Below are 12,206 nucleotides of genomic sequence, written 5' to 3'. Positions count from 1 at the left end.
AAAAAAAAAAAAAAAAAAACAAAGAAGAGTTAAATGAATGATTTAATAGTAGGGTTCATTTTATTATTTCTATCCATTGATTTCAATATTAGTTGTCTTCCCCTTACAACTTATTCTTCTTTATCTCGATTACTCCATGAATATATCAAATCAAAATCCCTATTCCTAGTTGTTTACTTCTTGTTAAAGTGTTTTTACTTAATCTCTCCTCGTAACAGATTAAGAATGTAAGATTTTATAGTGTTTCAAGCCCATACCGATGTAAATTGGTATCAATCTGATATTGAAAAATCGAAATAAATCAAAATTGTATTGGACCAAAATCGAAATTGAGCAAAAACGAAAGTTCCTTAAGGGGTTTGTTTAATCTCATTCATTCTTAGTTCGAAACTGATTCAACCCAAACAAAATCAAGCTGAACCAACCATTTGACAACCCTAATCATTGTTACCAAAAAAAAGACACCCCTAATCATCTCTCCATCTCTCTCCTTGTCACATGAATTGACCTCGTTGCTCTCTTATATACGAAACCATTACACGGCAACCAACACCTCATTGGTGTGCTCCTCTATGTTACTTGCTCAAGAGAACTCTCTTTTTTTTAGGGGGGTAAAAGTTTGGGAGAGGCTCTATAGGCAAGCAAGGTAGCAAATGCTACCTCATAAAGATTTTTTTATTTATTTTTCTATCCTTAAAAGAACTAGGAAAAAAGAATGTTGCTTGGTTGCATGGATCGATCCCGTGCATAGACAAAAGAGCAAGGAAATTACCATGCCACCCCATGAAATAAAAAATCCCATGCAAACTTATTGGCCCTCATGTTGTGCATCGGTTACTTGACCAAGCAATGATCTCTTCGCCTAAAGATTTATCACATAGAGAGTCTTTTCCCAAACAAATTATATGGATTGTAGGTGCACCTTCCATTCTATACTTTCCAATGTGCAAGCATATATTATCCCCTCCCCTTCTAATAAATTACATTTTTCTTTTTGGTTATTTTTAAAGCTTTACTTTATCATTTGACCAACTTTTTTTTTTTTTTTTTTTTTTTTGTGCAACTATACGCCTGATTATACCATGTGAATAATGATGTGTCCATTCCAACCATTGGATATTTAGGGTATGGTCTGCCTCGGTCACACATGTGCATGCCAATTTTTAGAAAATGTATGTGCATGCGATCATGCACCCCCTAGCCCCATGCACACCTTTTGGTATTCTTGGATTTTATAGTGTTTTGGTTGTTAGTTGCCACATTGCTAACTTTGATCGAGCAAAACCTAGAAATGTGAATATGTGACCTCGAGATCTATTTGTCCTGAAGATTTGTTTGAGCTTTATTCAAACTACCATGTAGTGGATCTATTTTAAAAAAAAAAAATCTTTGTTTTTGCATAACTATAGAAGAAAAACCTTAGAAAATTTAACTATTAATGTTCCAGCATTATCATTCTTTTAGTTTTCCTTTCCCCACATGTGGAAGAATCCGATGTAACATCGGACCACTCAAGCTTATTTGTTTTAAAAAAATAAAAATAAAAAATTTGCTGCCATCTTAGTGTCAGGATTTTTCTTGCATGCTACCCAGCTTGTAACCAAAGAAATTAAATAATTCACTTCTCTTTTGTGTTCATAAATATCCTCTTAGGTTTTTTGTATTTTCAAAAATACCCTTTGAAATTCCATTTCTTTGATTATGAAGGAGATAAAAGGAAGACTTACATTTCTTGCAAATGGGGGAGATCAGCGAATTCTTCAGGTAAAACTCCAGTAAGGTTCATCCCCTTTAGCAGACTGAAGAAATTCAAAGGAATTATATAAGGAAATAAGGAAATTAAAAATCTTATTACTACTTAAAAAGATTGAAAAAAATCAGAGCACTGCAACATTAGAAGTTAGAAGAATTACATATTTGTGACATGGCAAACAGTAGTAGAGCAGTTACAAATGACATTGCTGAAGCGGTTAGAGTCGAAGGTGTGGTTTAAACCAGTACCCCCGCTGCAGGAACTTGAACTCACGCTCCAATAGCTATTGTTCATTTTCGTGGCTATGTTTTTGAGTGCTTTTACTGTTTTATTTGAACAAAAGAAACATATATTTCATTATAAAAATAAAGAGAGAGAAAAGTTACAGAGAACTACAGATGCATACAGTAAAACCATGAACAGTTAGAAAAAAAATACTAACTCAAGGTATATTAAGACACATCCTCGAAAGTCTCACATAAAGCAGATGTGGGAATATACTTCTCTCTATATATAATAGGAAGAATATATAACAAACTGAACTGATTCTACTGTAATATTAAAAAAATAATAAAAGAAAAAAATGTGAGAAAAGAAGGTTGGTTTCACATACTTGCATAACCTTGTGTGTGCGGGTCTATACATGCCGAGGGTGATGAGATATAATACTATATGTTTTTGGGAGCTTAGCCTAGTGGCTGCAGCTTCGGCTTGAAGAACTTGTGCTCAATAGGATAGAGTAGAAAAAAAAAATAATAATAATAATAAATAAACAATTGTAATAATGACATCCACTGTTCTTTTTTTTTTTCTGGTAAGGGATAATCATTTATTTAAAATAGAAAATTTTGGAAACTTAAAATTTGTGATGGAAACAATTATATAATAATGAGATTCACGTTAATGATATGATCAATTATTGAAAAAAGAAGAAGAAAAAGACCACCTACTGGTAAGAGGGCTGAGATTGAGATACATAAGTAAGGTAAAGAGTACAACCACTGATCATTTTCTATTGTGACTTGCTTGATTATGATTGGCCCCTAGCTTCAAGTCGCCCCAAAAGATTTTTTGTTGACTCAAAAGGGGTGAGGGAAAGGTTGGTCAGCACCAATTGGTCCTATAGGAATGCAAACGGCTGTCGGCAGATAATGGTTAATATTTTGTTATGATCAGATTGACACTATTAGTCAACCGGTTAAAGTTTGTTCATAGCCCAATTAACCCGTTTATAACTTGATTAATTCAATTAGTTAAAATAGTCTAATTATAAAATTAATAGTTGACTGATCGAATATAAACATGTTCATATCTAGCTTAAGAGACCTAATTAATTAAACAATGCGGGATCAAAATTTGTGAAACCAATTACATAACCTGCAACGTGTAGGATGAAAAAACAAAAATGTTCACTACATGTGGGAAAAGGCTGGGTGCACCTCCAGCATCCCTAAACTAATGTGCAATATTTAGGGTAAAAAAAATTTGGCAAGAATACTATCCGCTTGCATAGTCATTGCACTAGTATGAAGACTAATGAAAGACTGCACAGGGGTATCTTCAGCGCATGAGAAAAGGCAGTGCAGTCTTTTCGCACATGTCTCTGCCTAGTCAACAGGAAACTTTCTTTTTCCTAAAAAAAAAGAAATTACTGCAGTATTTACGTACAAACATGCATGATTCAATTTTTTATTATTATTTATTTATTTTGGGGGGTAGAGTACATGAATGATTCAATGTAATTAGTGAAAAAGGCTATTGAATATTGATGGGGTGAATAAAACAAATTTGTCTGACTCCTTCAATGTATGGACAAGACATGAAGAGGATGAAGGAAGAACAGATTCAAACTGAAGACCAATCAAAAGCTGATACATGCAAACATAAAAAATTTAAATCAAAATTTACAAAAGAACTCAAACCTTTAATTGTCTGAAATCTTTCTGAAAAATATGTAGAGAAAAGGCAATGATTCAATGAATCTTCAGAAAGATATATAAATGGAAAATTAATCCAAACTCTCAAAGGGGAATAAAAAAACAGTTTTTTTTTCTAAATGAATTTGTAGAAAATTATTACCTTTTAGGAATCAAGAAAGAAATTATCAAAGAGTGCTTCAAGTTTGGAAGAACTCACCTTCTGCATCTGGTAAGAGTTGAGCTTCAGCTATCAACAGTTGGAAGCAATTCAAGGAAAGAACAACGATGAGAAGAACCCATGAAACCTTGTTTGAGATTCCTAGAACTCCTGGTCCCATCTCTTAAATCTCACAATGGCATAAACAAACTGAAAAAAGCTGAGATTTGAATATCTTTAAAGGTAGGAACTTGAAAGCTCAGGAACAGTAGAACAGAGCTTGAAGAAGAAAAAAATCTATCCGGGTTTGCTCTGTTTCTTCTATACTTTGTCCATATATTTAGAGATAAGATCTATAAATCATCTTAAGTAGCTATCTCAGATTTGAACAGAAGTAGTTGTGTAATGGAAAAGTCCAAAATCAAACCATATAGAAATGAAAACACAAATTTAAAATACGATTCGTCAAGCTCAGATTAAAAGAGAATAAAATAAGGGTTCATGAAATGGACTTGGTCCGCAGCCGGTGGATAGATTTCAGCTTCAAACTTTTATAAAGGGTTTCTCCTGTCCTAAAATTGACTCAAGAATGACACAGGTGTACATTGCACCTATGGCTTAAAATGAAGCACATGTGACATAGATGGTACTTACGTGGCATCATCCTGGTGATATCACATGGTGCTGGGAAGGCCCTTCCCTAAATAATTATCCACATCAAGTAGTTTTTTATTATTTTTTTTATTATTATTATTATTTTCAATGCAGAGTTGTATGTTGATAACATAGTTTTTAATGTAGAGTTGTGTAGTTCGATTTGTTACTTTCATACTTAGCGGGGGTTATCAAGAACTTGTTATCTAAATCATCCTTTATAAAAGTAGGTTGGGTGATGGATTGTCTTGGTGGTGGACATAATACATGTAAGATGCTTTGTCTTGACTGATCTATATGATACGTCAGATAAACAGTCAGTACCTTATTATAATATGTCGTTATAAGTTTGTAGCTAATTTATAATGGTGTGTCAAGTTGACAACTGACACTTATTTTAATTAGTCATAACCCGTCAATCTTTTTGCATCGATCCTCGTTCTCGTTCTTACTTGGAATCTCTATGTAGCTGACCCCATTAAGTTGGGATAAGATTTTGATTGTAATTATTGTTGTATTATTATTTAATCTATGTTGAGTATTTGTGATATTTCCGAAATCACAAAAAAGATAAATTGTTCATTTTCATGATTTTTCTATCTAAGTCAACTCTATCTGATCAGAATAGAGAGATTGAGTGCACAATGATGTTTAGAATATTGATACATAGTTTAGATATACATGGAATATATGCTAATATATACAAACTAGTATTGCTAATCTTGAACCATATCTTTTTTATCTAATGGTCAGTATAGTCATATCATTTTGTTCACATGGCAGGATGGACACCTTGTCAAATTGTGGAGGGGGGGTGGGAGAAAGAAGGTTTCAATTATTGATATCGTATCGGGTGTATCATATTGGTATTGGCTGAGATCAACCCCCAATCCTTGATCGATCCAGATCGGTGACCCATATCGTTTTAAGGGCAAAACAGTAAAAAACATTATACTTTTGAAAGGAAAAAAAAAAAGCAAGGGAAAAACCAATCGATACATGCTGATCCGCTCTAATCCAGATCGATATCAACAAATAACGATACTATTACCGATACTATCCCCTAAATCCATGGGAAGAAGACACTTTGATAATAGTGTTTTGGTATAATAAGGGAGAGGGTTATCTAAGCAAACAACATAGAGGAGTGCATCAATAAAATGCAACAAAACGGTAGAGTACATTGAAGAGCAGCGAAGTCAAATGTGAGAGACGAGAGAGAGAGAGAGAGAGAGAGAGAGAGAGAGAGAGAGGGAGGAGGTGTCGTATACGTCTTAGGCTTAGAGAACCTTTTCCCATATTATATACATCTAATCCCTAAATCCCTTAGTTAATTCCTCTAAGACCCCTCGATGATGCAAGAGATATTATCTCATAACTTACTGGGTCCACTCCTACCTACTGGCAAGCGTACCCATCAACTACACAACTTCAATGTCTCCCCATCAATTGATGAAGTTCATCTTTCTTTAACGTGTTTCTTTGAAATAACAATATTAATAAATAGGATTGAAGGCAATGAGTTCATCTTGATAACAATATACCAGATACGTTATAGTACATAAGTAAGCTTCACATCAAAACAAATGTGTTTAAAAGTTGAAAGTTAGGATTATCCAATCGTTTCTAAATAATTGAGGTCCGAAAGTACCATTTTAGCTAGGTTCAAATTTGACGAGAGTAATATTTTATTTCTAAGAAAGTCATTTATTTTCAAACCTACCCATTTACTGTCTATTATTTGATTGACTAACTGTTTATATTTAAATAGTGGACAATCAAACATTTTGATAATTCCTCATGGGGGATGGATCAAGATAATTTGATTTAGAGCTCTGGATTTTTACTCGAGGTAATTGTTGAACCATACGAACCTGTCATTCCCATTAGCTCTCGATTAATGGCTAAGCCCGAACTTTGTAATGGAATTTCCTAATGAAATTTGTTCTTGAATTGCTCCTCATTCTTTATTAACTTGAGTCTTTTTATTTTATTGTTATTTTTTCTATGTATCAAATTCATCTAATTATGTTTATGGACGCCCTTATTTTTTGGTTTTTCATTTTAAAAATGACAAAACCCATGAAACCTAAACAGACTCATATGAGGACCAATGATTTAGTTATCAGGAAATGGATTGATATCGGTTTCAATCGATGCTAACATGATATTGATCTAGATCAGCCCATATCAGATTGGATCCATTGCTTTTACCTATATTTTTCATTTACTTTTTTTTTTTAACCTCTGATCTGACATTGATACTTGATCTGAGATCGGCTAGGTATTAGTATAAACCTTGGCCGATACTAATACGATCTAACTGATCCGATATTGACATTTAGAACCCTTATGAGAACAAGGTGAATTTATCTATAATTCCAATTAGAAATATATCGAAGAATTGGCACGTACTAGACTAGCCGAAACCAAAACATATCAGAAGTTCCGTCTAAAAAAAATTTAAAAAAAAAATTTTAATGAATATATTAAAAATAAGGATACAAAAAATCAGTTGGTCTAACGTAGGAAATGTCAGACACACAGACCAATGAGAGGGCATGCAAGACCATCTTCTACGCACAAGAGGGAGTAGTGTAAATTTTGTTGACCCTAATATATCTAGGTATTTCTTATGCTAGGCTGAAAGATTTTTTTTTTTCTTATAAACAATCCAAGAAAAAGATACTTATTCAAATTGTAAGATGGAGGAGTTTGATTCACAACTATATGATCATGAAAATATAGGGAATAGGGGAAAAACTACCTTAGCAACCAAGGAAGCCCTACTTGAGGAACATATGCTTGTCTCAAATTAACAACTAGGATCATGGATTTAGGGGCGGTATCAGTATCAGTATTGGGATACCAATCCAGATCAGATCAAGTCGGCACGTATTGGTCAATTTTTTCCTTTCTTTTTTTAAAATGAATTTTTTTTTTTTTTTTTTTTTTTTTTTTTTTGTTTTGTTTTACCCTTGAAACAATATGGGTAATTGATCCAAATTGATCTCAATCGATGCTAATTCAATATAATCAATACGATGATATAATACCGATATTTGAAACCGTGACTAGGATAGAATAATTGTTGAATGATTTGCATGGCTTGGCTTGCCTTGTAGTTGTAGAGCTGTAAATTGTCGTTGTTGGTGATGAGTTGATATCATCATCTTTATGATCTTTATATTGTTCCGTTCACAATTTTTGACTCTGAATGGGAACGATAGTTTGGTCATTGGTTCGAACTTGCGACCACTGAAACTTTAATTATTGTTGTTAGTTCATGGAAACAATGTGTCGGGGAAAGTTTAAATTTCTGGCCGTTGGATTTCAAGGAAGAATGATCATAGTTATTGACTAGTCAGTGGATGGCCATGCACGTACTTTGAAAATCCCCATTAATTTAATTGCTTTTTCTAGTTGTTTTTGAATATTAATAGAAATCAATAATTGATGAGTCTGCGTTTCTGATGGATGGAGAGTGGAAACAAGTGGACCCCACTGGCAGCTTTTTTATTGAGTTAGGGACTTAGGGGAGGCACGTGGGCCTTTAATTTGAAGGTTCCAAGCCTTAATGAGAGGTGGGCCATTGACCTTTGAAATTTAAGGTCCCTGTTTATTTGTTTCACTCTGTACTCTTAGATAAGCAGTCTGTGATGTAGTGACATCTTTCATATGGTTATTGGATAAGTAAAATATGAACAGCTGACGAGTTGCAAAAGTCTTTCCTTCTAGTCGAAATCCATTTTGTACAAATGGCGAAAAGTTTTGAAAATTCAACGCAGAAAAAATGTAATATTCAATTAAGAAATATAAAAGGGGAGTTATTAGCGTAAGATGTATTGTACTTGGTCGTAGTTTAATTTAAGGGGTACTGATGCAAGCTTTTCAATAGAATGATGGTTTCTCGAGCCATAGGTTACTAGGGGTAAGAAGTCCCCTGCATAGCAGGGCATAGCAGGGGTGTAGGAGACGTAATTCCCTATCGAATTTTTTATTTGAAGACAGTTTTGTATTTTTCAGCATTTCATTATATATTTGTAACGAGAATTACTTTCTCTGTAAGTAATTCTGAGAGGTGTGAGGACAAGTATTGCAACCCTATTTTCCATTGATAGTGAAGCAGAATCTCATCTCACCGAGGATGTATGCAATCTTGTCGAACTTCGTAAAAGCTTGTGTGTATTGTTTATTCTTGTTTTTCCATTACCTTTTACATCGTTTTTAGGGTTGCATTTCTGTAAGAGTTCCCATCCTATATTCAGATCCAACCCTTTTTAGTGTGTATTCCATAGCTGGGGGTGATCTACATGCACCTCAAGGGTTTCTCAGACATTGGATGCATGTTGGAGGGGTTGAAGGGTTGGAGAGGATCTAGACACCTCAACTCACCCTGTCCTAATCGCACATTGATGTGTTAAGATACTACATGTCTCGACTTCTTTTTAATACATACAAACTTAAGAAGAGATTTCATTAAACTGCATAAAAAAAGGTTTACCTAAACAAATGGAGGACAGTTCATCCATCATCTTAGAAGATGTTCGGAGTGAATTATTATCAGAAAAGTATTTCCCCTTCAACATGGGTCCACAATTGATATGGTTGCATAATTAACCACCACAATTTTAATAAGTAAAGCCTTGTTATGAATGAGAAAGCAATTAGAAACCTAAACCACCCATTGATTTAGGTTGACATATTCTATTTCATCCGATAAGATCACTTCTTCTTCCTAGATTCATGCCTTTTACAAAAGTTTGAGACAATTGAGTCTAACTTAGAACGTATTCTATTAGGGATCTGAAAACAAGACATCTAGTTGGTGGGGATAACACCCAATAAGTCTTGAGACTCTTGACCAAAATAGCCCTCATAGCTTCGTATAAAAGTGGGGTTTTCCACCCCTCCCAAGTTTTCTATCTATCCTTTTAACCATACATTGCCAAACTTGAGACTTATTTTTACTAAATACAGAAATGCCAAGATAAATTGCATCCTCTCTAATGGGGTTAATCCCAAGGCTACATGAAAAAATATTCCTAATGTATTACACTCCGACTATACAAAACATCAATCTTCTAAAAATTAATTTGTTGAATTGAAATATTTTGAAAAGGATTTAAAATAGCATGCAAAGTTAGTTGAAATATCATTTTCATTTGCCTTTTAAAAAAGAGATGAATCATTAGCAAAAAGAAAATCCTGTTTATATATCTCAATACATTTAGGTTCTTTTTTGTTTGGTTTCTATTTGTATTTATTTGACTTATTTCTATTTTTACAAGTGTTTGGTATACTTTATAGCTCTTTTTTTTTTTATAAGGGAAAAAAAGTTACCTAATCACGCAGCCCTGTGCCCAAACATAGGAGCCCATAAAATTACCGACCCTTCTCCTCATGAAATCAAGAATTTTATCTATGTTGATGCCCCAACACACACTCTTATTAGCCCTCACACTGGTGTAAAAACCATGCGATTGGATAGCGATCTCTTATCCTATTTATAATATATGGAATCCTAATTTTCTTAGTATCCATAATATATGGAATCCTAATTTTCTTAGGACCCGTTTGCTTTGATTTAAAAATTTACACGTTAAATTTTTTTTGTACTATTTGTTTACAACGAGTAAAATTGGAAAATTTGAAAGTAAGTAAAATTATTTATTTATTTATTCTCTCTCAATTCTCATGCACACTGGTGTTGGATTTACATATGTGGCAGGTGTGAAGGGTGGACCCACGGGAGGTGTAGAAAGTCTAGAGACAGAAATGCCCCAGTGCCCCATCATCCCATTATTCCCACCACAATTGCTTCTCTCCTCCAGTGGCATCGACTAACGTGCGCGGTTGCCAACTTCCTTGTCCTCCACACGCCCCCACAGCCAGACGCAATGTCATCAGCCACTACTGCTAGTGCTCGTCCTCTCGTGCGCCAAAGTGGCACTCGTCCTTAGCCTGCGCTATTGAAGCACGTTAGTTGTGGCTATTGTAATTTTACGATAATTTTGTTTTATTGAATATTTTACATCAAAACAAACAAAGCGTAAGATGAAAATTTTCCATGCAAATTTGCTATCTTAAGGAGAAAATGAGTGTTCTTGTCCCCTTCCCCAGAGTATGTAACCCTTTAGACTTCTGTAGCCAGAACACCTCTACAGGACCCGGGGAGAGGATGTGCTAAGGTCTCAAGATAAGACAGCCAATCATAAAAACTAACCTTCCTTTGTTGAACATTCCAAAACTCCTCCCTATTCTACCTAATTAAGAACTTCATAATACCATTTTGCTTATAGAAAAGATTATGATGACCCAACGAATCCCATTTACCTCTCCAAACTCAAGAAAACCAGGATGCTTCAACCAAGCCACCTAGAAGTGAACCAATTTATTAAAAAGATTTTCATATTGGTACTTTAAATATATATATTTTTTGATCTTTTAATTTGATACGTTACTTTTTTCAATGAAGTTAATAGTATCATTTCACATGTATACTCAAAAAATATGCATAACAATGACATTTCTATTTTGTCACTTACAAATTATTTTTGAAAACTCCTTTAAATCTTTATCTTAAATAACCTTTGAGAATAAAACAAAAGAGTTAATTAAATAAAGATGTCAAATTCTAAATGCACTTACAGAGGTGTCATTCAGATGCTCTTTCTTAGTTATGGGTTCGAGTTTAACTAAAAAGGGATATGGTCCCACCCCAAAAGAGGACAAAAACGAATCAGATGATTTCAATCCGTGTTGATTTGCCATGACCCTATCTAAGGACCTCCCGAATCAGGTTGGGTGGCTTCTGTTTATTTGATCAAGTGATTTTAGGTTAAGTGATCAAGTGATTCAATTCCAATTTTTCAAACCATAGGCAAAACGGTCGATATCCTTTATATTGATACGTATCTATATGACCACTATTAATGTAAGGTAATCCTCAATACAAGGGACCAGACATTGGATCACTGTACATCCTTACCATCCATCAGAGATTAGGACCACCACATCATGTGATCAACGGAAGCTTCAAAATATTTGATCTATCTGGGGCCCACATAGAATCTCTTGATCCATCCCCATCTGAACTAATTGGACATAAGAAAAGCATTGCAGATCATGAACCATAACTAGGGAGTTATTGATAACCAAAATTCAATTATAGAATCACATCACTATTGGTGAAAAAACCTGAGTAAATTAAGGAAAACTTATCCTAAGTTTTAATTACACAAACAAATAAAAGAAAATAAAAAAGTCACACTGTATTGGGGAGAAGCTTGCTAATGCTTGGGGTCTCTTCATTGCTATGAATAGACATGGAAGAATCAATACATGGCCCCTCCATTGATCGGCTACTTTGCCCATGACTCTCTAGAGAAATGCTTGAATAGGGTCTTTGGCTATCCGTTGAAAACCTTTCGCAGGACTTAAACCTGAAATCCTCAGTCATGGAGCTGCGTTTTACAAGAGGCGCTTTAACTGCAATTTTGCCTTCCAGCATGCCCACCGCTGCAGACATAGCGGGTCTAAGAGAAGGGGATGGATTGGCACATAAGAGAGCTAAATTCAACATCCTCAATGCCTCTTCTTTGGAGTAGTTCGAACCAAGAATTGGATCAACAAGTTCTAGGAGATTTCCCTGCTCTTGAAGGACATATGCCTGTGGGGAAACAGTCCAAAAGGGTCAATGGAAATTTTTTTTTTTTTTTTT

The 12,206-nt window shown here is 34.4% G+C and overlaps 2 protein-coding genes across 4 annotated transcripts in view; both read right to left on the bottom strand.

Annotated features, from left to right (window-relative positions):
• Positions 1-4,358, bottom strand: part of LOC122060149 (probable LRR receptor-like serine/threonine-protein kinase At1g53440) — a 25,554-nt gene extending 21,196 nt beyond the window's left edge. Inside the window, exons 1-3 of one of the 2 annotated variants that reach the window (XM_042623334.1) lie at positions 3,890-4,358; positions 1,914-2,076; positions 1,728-1,799 (exon numbers count right to left, since the gene is read on the bottom strand). In XM_042623334.1, coding sequence (XP_042479268.1) covers positions 1,728-1,799; positions 1,914-2,076; positions 3,890-4,010 — 356 coding nt within the window. In that variant the 5' untranslated portion in view covers positions 4,011-4,358. The remainder of the gene's footprint in view (positions 1-1,727; positions 1,800-1,913; positions 2,077-3,889) is intronic. The other variant, XM_042623333.1, reaches the window with a different exon arrangement.
• A 7,244-nt stretch (positions 4,359-11,602) lies between these two features.
• LOC122060150 (probable LRR receptor-like serine/threonine-protein kinase At1g53440) overlaps positions 11,603-12,206 on the bottom strand; it is a 37,395-nt gene continuing 36,791 nt past the window's right edge. For both annotated transcript variants that reach the window (XM_042623335.1, XM_042623336.1), the window contains one exon: positions 11,603-12,155. In XM_042623335.1, the coding sequence (XP_042479269.1) occupies positions 11,751-12,155 (405 nt within the window). In that variant the 3' untranslated portion in view covers positions 11,603-11,750. The remainder of the gene's footprint in view (positions 12,156-12,206) is intronic.

The sequence above is a fragment of the Macadamia integrifolia genome, chromosome 13 (assembly GCF_013358625.1).
Source record: "Macadamia integrifolia cultivar HAES 741 chromosome 13, SCU_Mint_v3, whole genome shotgun sequence".
NCBI lineage: Eukaryota > Viridiplantae > Streptophyta > Magnoliopsida > Proteales > Proteaceae > Macadamia > Macadamia integrifolia.
This window is presented reverse-complemented; position numbering and strand designations above follow the sequence as displayed.